Below are 9,918 nucleotides of genomic sequence, written 5' to 3' on the forward strand. Positions count from 1 at the left end.
CACTTGTGAAATTCCTCTCTGCATTTAACCCATCTGAAGCAGTGAACACACGCATGTGAGCAATGAGCACACACACACCCAGAGCAGTGGGGAGCCATGCTAACAGCGCCCGGGGAGCAGTCGGGAGTTAGGTGCCTCGCTCAAGGGCACCCCAGCCCAAGGCTGTCCCATATTAACCTAACCGCATGTGGGTCATTCTCCTCAGAACGTGCAATCTCTTTTACTGAAGCTTCAGTTCAGTTAGTAGAAATATTTTGCCCTAGTGTATATGTCTCATTATTCACAGAACATGTGAACATCTAAACATGTCATTAGCAGTGCTCAATAATTCATGTATGTCTTCCCACAGATGTTTCAAAAGTGACCGTAGGTGACTTTGGGTCATTCCTGTTATTGGACATGAGCAGGATACAACATAGCAAAAAGCACACCAATATTCTAAAACAGATATCATAAATAAATTTGTTTTTGGTCCTCTTCAACAGATTTAAAGACAAAACTCATGCAAATTGCTGAGTTAACTACGCCCCAATACCAGTTTTGCACAAAAATGAAAGTGAAGTATTAGCCCTGTATGGTTGGACTATGGCCAATCTGAAAAAAACATTACAGGATAGAAGGCCTTAGCCTGATGGCTGATTCTGTTCAGCTGATGATAGTTGACAATTACGACAGACTTGGTGAGAGGGTTAAAACCAAGCAGTAACAGGGATGACAACTTGGTAACAGGAATGACTGTTAGTAACAGGAATGACATAATTACATTATTTAGCAATGCTTCTCAGTGAATGACAGACAAGTCATAATTTGGGATAATACTTACAAATCTAAAATAACATTTTTATTACTAGCCAGACCACATGGATCATGACAGGCAGACCTAGGCCCAACTTGGCTTTAAAAAAACACATGAAAATGAAATTTTATTTTATTTTTGGTCTTTACCTCTCTAGCATGTCTGGTGGCAAGTCCAAGAAACATTAACTCATAAAAAGTATGGCCTTACAGATGATACAATCGATAAACACCCATTTATGTCATTCCTGTTACCTTAATGTCATTCCTGTTACCCAGAGCAGGGTAACAGGAATGACAGTAACAGGAATGACAATTTTGCACATATCCCCTGCTACACTGCACTACAAGACATGCATCCATCCTTGGTCACTTGCTTCCTCGAGCGGGCACTTCCATAATGTACTTTCTTTATTTACCACCACATTTTCTATTGTCTCTGTGAAGTTCTGGGCATAACAGTAATGACTGCTAATTGATATAACCATCAAAAAAAATACGAAAACTTACCTTTCTCCAGCTTTATCCTTCAAATGCTCCCTCCATTGAACTTTCAAGGTCAACTATGAATGTGGACCTCCTATTGGCGAGTTATAGAACCAACCTAACCATAGAGTTTAGTGAGCTGGTAACAGGAATAAAAGGAGTAACAGGAATGACACTGGAATTGAGGGACAGGGCAAAATTTACCCCCCAAAGTAAGAAATTCGTTCTAATTAACACTTAACTGACTACATATTATCTGAAATGAAGTATATTAGATAAATGATAGTGTTTGGATTAACTTTATGCGCTTTTCAATTTAAAAATCCTAAGATTTTTGACAGGAGCCAAGACTGGGGACAGCCAAAATAGGCTGGTGAGACTACTCTGATGAGGGGATTTAAAAAAATTTTCAATCTGGGTCCGAGAACTAACACTTATCAAGGGAGAATTTCATAATTGTCTTTATTTTCACACACATATTTATTAGGAAATCTCTTCATTTAATAAAAAAACCCCCAGCTCAGACACAAACTGTACATTCTGAGGAGAATGACCCATGTGTTTGGACTGTGGGGGAAACCAGAGGAAACCCACACAGACACAGGGAGAACATGCAAACTCCACACAGAAAGGCCCTTGCCGGCCGCTGGGTTCAAACCCAGAACCTTCTTGCTTTGAGGCAACCGTGCTAACCACTAACAACAGTTCTGTGAGTGGAAATGTCTTGTTGATAAAAGAAGTCAGAGGAAAATGGCCAAATTGGTTCGAGCTGCCAGGAAGGATATAATAACTCATATAATCACTCTTTACAACCGTGGTGAGCAGAAAAGCATCACAGCATGCAACAGCAGAAGACCACATTAGGTTCCAGTCCTGCCAGCCAAGAACAGGAACCTTAGAATCAAGAACAAGTTCCTATTAAAGTGACTGGTGTGTGTACACATATCTAAAATCCTTGGATAATTACTACAATTGTAACACCTTGATTTTATAGCAACATTTCTAAGCTAGCTGAAATCATTCTCAATGGAAATTCAAAATGAACTTTTCACAGGTATAAAAAAAACCCTACCTGTTGAAAATCTTGCATATAAACTAATTTACATTTATTAACACACACACACGCACACAGACAGAGCATTTAATGTCTGTATTACTATAAGAACCTCGTAACTGGTAACTAATGCTAGTTCAGGATGTTAGCTGAGGGTTAAATATCAGATGCTCTCAGACTGAGCAAAAAAACCCACCACAAATTGCTACTTGTTGAACATTTTGCATCCTGCATCATTCTGCACTGTCTGAAATAGGGGTACAATAGGAGTCCGTTTCTGTCCCCCAAGGTACAGTCTACACTAATGTACTCCCTAGGGCTCATTACTGGACCTCAAGGTTACTATGAGTACCTTTTTATTTAAAAAAATGTTTAATGAATTAGAGAATGTACTGTATAGTATCTTCTTACATACGTAACTTATTTACGGATATACACTCAGTGGCTCCTTTATCAGGTACAACCAAAACTCATTGACCATTTTATTAGATACATGTACTATGTAGGTGCAATTTGTACGTCCATGATTACTGACTGCAGCCAATCTGTTTCTGTGCCCAAGCAGTATATAAAGGGTACAAATAAGTACCTTAAAAGGTACTGCCTCAGCGACAAGCCGTTGTACCCCTAAAGGTACAATAATGTACTTATTTTCTAAGCATGTGCTTTGAAATACTAGTTTGTTGCCCATCCCACCACCCCAACCCTCAGGTTATGTGGTGATTGTTCAATTATAAATGTTTTGAAAATGTTAATTCTGATTGAGATCACCCTGGGTCTCATAATAAACAGAGATGAGACAGACTACAGAGAGGAGATCGGAGATGTTGCAATGGTACCATGATAATGACCTCTCTCTTAAAGCCAAACAAAAACCCCCAAAATAAACTTGTATGGATAATATCCATACAAGACATGTTTGATTATTCATTTGTTTATATTTATACCCATATACTGTGTACAGATTATTTTTCTTTTAAAATAAAATGTACCTGCATGCTGCCATCTCACTCTCTCCGAGGTTCAAAATATTGTGCTCCAACTGTAAATTACGTGAGAGAATCCGAGATTGTGACGTCACTTACACACAGCATGACTTACCGAGGCTTAGATCTAATGGATATGTTGCTTCTAAATTGTTGGAAACAACCCTAAAGATGCCAGAGTGTCAAGTGTTTGGATGTAAATGGATATACACGCCACAGAGGATGCCATAGCCTAATGGCTAGCCAAGCAACTTTGGGACCAAAAGGTTGTTGGTTTGATTCCCTGGACTAGCAGGAATAGTTGAAGTGCCATTGAGCAAGGCACCTAACCTCTAACTACTCCCCAGGCTGCTCTGGGTGTGTTGTACATTGCTCTGGATATGAGTCATTAATGCAAAAATAATCCTGAATGTCACAAAGGGAAGCCAATTTTTTGCCACCCCCAATCCTGTAAAGGATATTACTTTGAAGGAGCAAGAAGCAAAATAGCTGCATTTCATTGCTTTCAGTATCGCTGGAATTGGTCGAAATTGCTTTTTGTTCAGGAACATTTTCCATGTTTGCACAGCAAAACTTAAAAAAAAATTACAGAAAATTTCTGAGTCAGTGGCACTGTGTTACTAAGACAAATGGTGTACTAGTGTGCAAGCAACATCACAAGCAGATATCCAGTTTCAGTGCAAATGACCATGCCAAGGTAAATGTATTTTTACCAAGATTGCAACTTCTAAACTAGACAAATTGTTATTATAAAGTTTTATTTTTTAATTACAATGGGGGGAACCTTACCTGGACTAAAGAGAGAAAGAACTGGACTGTTGCTCAGTGGACTTGAGAAAGTCAGCAGATGGCATGGCACCCCAAATCATCACAGACTGCGGAAATTTCACACTGGACTTCAAACACCTTGGATTCTGTGCCTCTCCACTCTTCCTCCAAACTCTAGGACCTTGATTTCCAAATGAAATACAAAATTTACTTTCATCTGAAAATAAGACTTTGGACCACTGACCAACAGTCCAGTTCTTTCTCGCCTTAGACCAGGTAAGACGCTTCTGATGTTATCTCTGGTTCAGGAGTGCCTTGATATTAGGAATGCAACAGTTGTAGCCCCTTTCCTGAAGACGTTTGTGTGTGGTGGCTCTTGATGCACTGCCACCAGCCTCAGTCCACTCGTGATGCTCTCCCAAGTTCTTGAATCGACTTTTCTTGACAATCCTCTCAAGGCTGCAGTCATCCCTGTTGTTGTGCACCTTTTCCAGCCAGCCTTTTCAGCGATGAACTTCTATGAATTACCCTCCTTGCAGTGGGTTTCAATGATCATCTTCTGGACAACTGTCAAGTCAGCAGTCTTCCCCATGATTGTGTGTGCGTGTACTGAACTAGACTGAGAGATGCACTATATTTATACTGTTTTACTCAAACTTGAAATGAAATATTCTAGTAATTTGAGATACTGGATTTCTTATTTTCTATAAATCAATCATTAAAATTAAAAAACAAAAAGCCTTGAAATATTTCACTTCACATGTAATGAATATGGAATACCGGTATATGAAATACACGAATACTTTTTTGAATTAAATTACAAAAAAGAACTTTTTCCAAAATATCCCAATATTTTGAGATGCACTAGTATATTCATCAAATGGGTTTTTAATATGATCACATTGAGCTAAAATATCTTACAATAAATATACACAGATTGAAAAAAATTATTATTTTGAGTTAATAATGTCCAATGCAATCACATACACAATAACTTCTAGTGATTTTTAAAGCCCTTTAAGTTTTAGCACCTGTATACATCAAGGTTGATTAATGACCGCGTAGCAAGGCAAAATTTAAAATCATGCAGTACTGAGTTCCTAAATCATCCAAAACAAAAAACACACTTTTTTCTGTACCAAAGCTTTGGAAATCATTTGCGACAGACAGCTTTGAACATATGCACAGTAGTCTTCTTCATGCAATTTTTTATTATTACTACTTAAGCATACTCACTACCTATTTAGAGATTGCCAGAGATTCTAGATAAGGCATCTTTACTGAGGTAGACAAAAAGGATTTCTTTAAGACATCTATAATATTCATGCAATGACCTAATGGGAAATTCTCTCAGGTAGCTGCTCATTCTTAAAACTGAGTGTTGGTTTGTTAATTAGGGTCAATTTAGAGTTCAGTGTCAAAAACATAGGATCAGGTTCATAGGGTCAGAGGTCACTGAGTTGGCTGTTCTTGTTGATCACTTGACTCGCTGCTCTCATCGTCCCCATCCATCCCCAGCTGTTCGAATTCATCATCGTCTTCATCGCAATCCTCATCTTCGCCTTCCTGAGTCAGATTTTGCTGCAAAGCCTCAATTTCCAAGAAGCGCTTCAGAAGTGCAGAAAGTGCCTCGACATCACTTTAAAAAAGCCATAAAGACAGTTTGTTGAAATTATGCACGTCTTTAGCTATACTTCTTGTTTCGGGATCACAGGGACTGAAAACGTCCCTTGTCATGCCAAGAAAAACAGCTACAGATCCACAAAGTTTCATGAGTTTGGGTTGAATTATGTAGTACAGCGAGTTGAATTGATTAGCACACAGTATTAACCCAAATCTAGATGTCTGCTTGTGCACTAACCTGCGCCCACTGAGAGTAGCGTTCTGAGTGAGAGGGTGCGAGAATCCAGTGGCCATCCGAAGCACCAGTACATAACCTGTCCCCAGGTACCGCACCTTCTCCTCTTGAACACTTATATCACGCAAGTGCCGCAAATCCAACAACACTGAAACAGTTATAATGACAACACTTTCCAATATTGCTGCTTTGCCAATAATATGCTTTTAAAGTAGAACGTAAGCTGTGGGAAATGTACAGTTAGGGACAAAAGAAATCAACACCTTTTTCTTTGCCTTTTTTCCACAGTGTGAGTATCACTGCATACAGACTGAAGGATTTCAGTTCAATCACACCATTCTGTTTGTCAAATGTTGCCTCCTGGAGAAAAAGAAAGGTCAAATGAAATTCCTACACAGGCAAATAAGGCATATGTAACTTAGAAATATGAGTGTGTGATAAAACACACACTTATCATGTGTCTCTTACTTCCCACTCCTCCATGTTTTGTAAGGCAACAAATATGCAGCCTGTTATGTAAAACAGTCTCCATAACGCACTATCTACAGGGTAGGATAAAAAAAAAAAAAAAGCATGGTTATTAAAGAAATAACTCAGAACTGTTGTTTGAAAGTGATTTAGACTTGGTGCTTATCAGGTCCACGTAGATGCACTTTGTAGATATACAATTACTGAAGAAAAAAGGACCACCTCAAGATTACTGCTAAACATGTTATTTGGTTGGTGGACTGTTGGCACAGACACTGACATGGTCATGGTAGCCGCATGGTGGTAGTGTGCTGCTGGTACAAACGTATCACGTGCGACAGTGTTGCTGGATATTTAAAACACTGTATTGTCGATCTTATTAGACACCTCTGCTCTGGCCACTTTATTAGACACCCACCTAATTGTTGCACATTGTACAGTCCTTAAAATGTACATGTATATTATCAGTGTTTCTCAACCACTGGGCCACAGCCCACTGATGGGCTACGAAGCACCATCTAGTGGACCGCAAATTTTTTTCAAGTCGAAGTAAATTTTTTACTTGTAGTAGGGTACAATTGCTGGGATGCATCCGACGTCACATCCGCCTCATTAAGATACGCTCGCGATGCTTTGCAATGGGTTATCAATGAAAATGAAGCATTTTGGTGGCGATATATGCGTAAGCTAAAAGTTGTGGTCACACAGTAAGTGAACACTTGACTGTCACGCCTTTGTGCGCCTGAGTCTGGTGCAGCTCGAGCCCATTATGCACGTGCTTGGGACCCGATCATTATGGGAAACACCTGATACTGATTTGAGCGCAATCAGCAGATAGGGACACTGTTTTCACAGAGGCTTTGCAAAGCATTATCATTGTCATGTTTATAACACTGTTTAAAATATTCTACTTTCTGTTTTGCTTTTGTAAAATATCACGGCTGCTAATAAACACTCTTTTTGGATTTAGATCTGTCTACCGCCGTCTATCTTGTAGTGTCCTGATCCCCAGATCTTTAACCCAGCCACATATAAAAAGTTGTACGCCTCCACACTCTTCGGTTTGTCCGTGTAGAACGATGTCCGCAGCACCAGGTAGTTTGAGACATCAATGGATGGATAATTTTCCAACTCATAGGAAAAATCCTTCTTTCTTAGCATGTAAGGATCTAATCCCATTGAGTGGTTTCTATATCCACGTCTTTTAAATATACTTCTTGGTTTTAATAACTTGCTTGTTTGCTGTACACAAACATGGCAATAAGTTCTTGTGTTAATGGACCAGACTCCACTTTTGGATCATTAATCCCTTTTGACTGAGAACGCCCTGCATGCATGGTTTTATGTTGGCTTCTGGCACATCCGTACAGTTTTAAATACAATCCCTACAATTAAAAAGTTTGTTTTTATTGTACTTATTTAATTCCTGGGAGTGATTTCATTCCCTTAATAGATTTTACAGTAGATTATTAGATTCTAATAGAACAAATACGCCAAAATAATTGGGGATTTTTTAATGGGCCCTGACTCGTTACAAGTATGAATAGGTGGGCCTCAAAGTGGAAAAGGTTGAGAACCCCTGCATGACATTACATTACAGGCATTTAACAGACGCTCTTATCCAGATCGACATACAACATCCCCAGAGCAGCCTGGGGAGCAGTTGGGGGTTAGGTGCCTTGCTCAAGGCCACTTCAGGCATTCCTGCTGGTCCAGGGAATCAAACCAGTAACCTTTTGGTCCCAAAGCTGCTTCTCTTACCATTAAGCTATAGCTTCCCCTGTAGATAATTTACCTTGACAAATTTTGCATTAATTGTCTTTTGCTTCATCAGTGCAAGATTTTCAGACTAAATACACAAATATTGGCAGGTTATTTTTTAATCGGTGGGCTGTTTCTAAAACGTTTCAAAATTCCAGCAACACCAATACACCTGATACACACACATACCGGTCAGGGGCGCAGATATGTTTTTTGAACTGGGGGGGACAAAAAACTGGGAAGGGGGGACAAAGCTGCCAGCAAACCAACCCCAACCCCGATATGCCTGTCAAGCTTGTTGTGGGTTACCATAGCAACCAAGCTCGAGCTCGCAACCTGTGCAGTCTGCGCAGCTCAACCAACCGAATATCAGTCTTTGTTTTGTTTTATGTGAGTTGTTGCAACTATGTATACACTGCCGTGCACCTCAATAAACCGAATGGTAATTAGTCTTTTGATTTTTCCCTGAGGTTTGCCTTATGCAAAGAAAGACAGCATAGACGTTTTTTCCTCCCTATAAGTGGGGGGGACCGAACGAGGTGAATTTAAATCTGGGTGGGACGAATCCCCCCCTCTATCTGCGCCCGTGATACCGGTGCCAGTACTCATACGATAGGTGGTCACTGGTGGTCCCTTTCCTTTGATATAAATTGAGCATAGTTAATAATTATACATGCAAAGTGTACTACCATGGTAAGTCTATATGATACAAGGGTATTCAAAAAACAAAACAGTATACTATTTATACATACAGTAATATTTACCTGAACTGTAGTACGCTGCTGCTAGGCCAACTGACACAATCGCTGGATAAAGAAATTAAAATAAAACCGCAAGTGTCACATGAAGAGAATACAGTTTGCTGTTCCTTGTCAGCAAATAACACAAATGTCAACATTCCCCACCCCACACTCATACCAACAAACAGGGACCAAGATCTAATCCCTGGTGATCTTTTCAGATAGAGAAGATCAGGTGTGTGCTTCTCAACCACCATGTACACCATCTGTATTTAAAAAAAAAATAAAAAACCCAATATTTCAAAATTAAATAAATAAATGCTTTACAGTTGCACAACTTCCTGTTTAACAACAGTGGGGATTTTATTTCATTTCAAAGCATAAGACATATTAAGTAGATTAGTTCTACTACCAAAGCACTGATGCTACCTTGCACATCAAGAAGTCGTAAAAATACATAGACAGAATTACAATATATATTTATTTAATACATAAAAACATGTACATCGTGAGTATGATGGGAAGGACAACACCCACAGCAGTGTCGCATATCAACCCAGGATCAGATCAGGATATGGTCATGACGGCGAGGCTGCAAAAACCCGGAAGCGACCAAAAATCAAAACTCACCTTATCAAGTCTTTAAAGTGTCTGTGAATCTATGATAATATAATAATAATAATACGATAACAAATGTTTTCTGCTGGGCCATACGTTTGTCGCAAGCCACTTTCGGAGATTCCCAACTTCCGCCAAAGCGCAGTGAATTCTGATTGGATGGTGACATTTTGAAGCTCCTCCTCCTCCTCCTCAAAGCCTCCACCCATCCATAGTCTTCTTCGAAAGCTTACATTGGCTGTTTCCCAAACGGAAGTTGTAGTGTGCTACATAAGGGCGTAAGGGCTTGATTATACACCCTTCAAGTGCACTCGAAGAAGGAGTTAAGAACCAATTGGAGATTTGACCAATGTTACAAAGTGCTGTGTAGACTCTAAAAAATAA

General features: G+C 39.5%; 1 protein-coding gene across 3 annotated transcripts; it reads right to left on the reverse strand.

Annotated features, from left to right (window-relative positions):
- Positions 1-4,961: 4,961 nt before the first annotated feature.
- LOC132898514 (cytochrome b-245 chaperone 1 homolog) lies at positions 4,962-9,679 on the reverse strand. 3 transcript variants are annotated; one of them, XM_060940180.1, is made up of 7 exons: positions 9,547-9,679; positions 9,095-9,182; positions 8,941-8,982; positions 6,416-6,489; positions 6,211-6,307; positions 5,951-6,095; positions 4,962-5,728 (listed from the first exon to the last, which is right to left on the reverse strand). In XM_060940180.1, the coding sequence occupies exons 2-7, from the start codon at positions 9,180-9,182 to the stop codon at positions 5,542-5,544; spliced, it is 633 nt and encodes a 210-aa protein (XP_060796163.1). In that variant the 5' UTR covers positions 9,547-9,679; the 3' UTR covers positions 4,962-5,541. The 3 variants fall into 3 exon arrangements, with proteins under 3 accessions (XP_060796163.1, XP_060796164.1, XP_060796162.1); XM_060940181.1 differs by having other exon boundaries at positions 9,454-9,679; XM_060940179.1 differs by having other exon boundaries at positions 9,422-9,679.
- Positions 9,680-9,918: the final 239 nt, after the last annotated feature.

The sequence above is a fragment of the Neoarius graeffei genome, chromosome 14, assembly GCF_027579695.1.
Source record: "Neoarius graeffei isolate fNeoGra1 chromosome 14, fNeoGra1.pri, whole genome shotgun sequence".
NCBI classification, from domain to species: Eukaryota; Metazoa; Chordata; class Actinopteri; order Siluriformes; family Ariidae; genus Neoarius; species Neoarius graeffei.

Bases quoted from the DNA above. Each gene is read 5' to 3' on its own strand.
- LOC132898514 (XM_060940179.1), bottom strand. From the start codon at position 9,466: ATGCGACACTGCTGTGGGTGTTGTCCTTCCCATCATACTCACGAT. The intron at 8,983-9,094 runs GTATGAGTGTGG...TTCTTTATCCAG, and splicing joins ATCTTGGTCCCTGTTTGTTG to CGATTGTGTCAGTTGGCCTA. The intron at 5,729-5,950 runs GTTAGTGCACAA...GCTTTTTTAAAG, and splicing joins GCTACTCTCAGTGGGCGCAG to TGATGTCGAGGCACTTTCTG.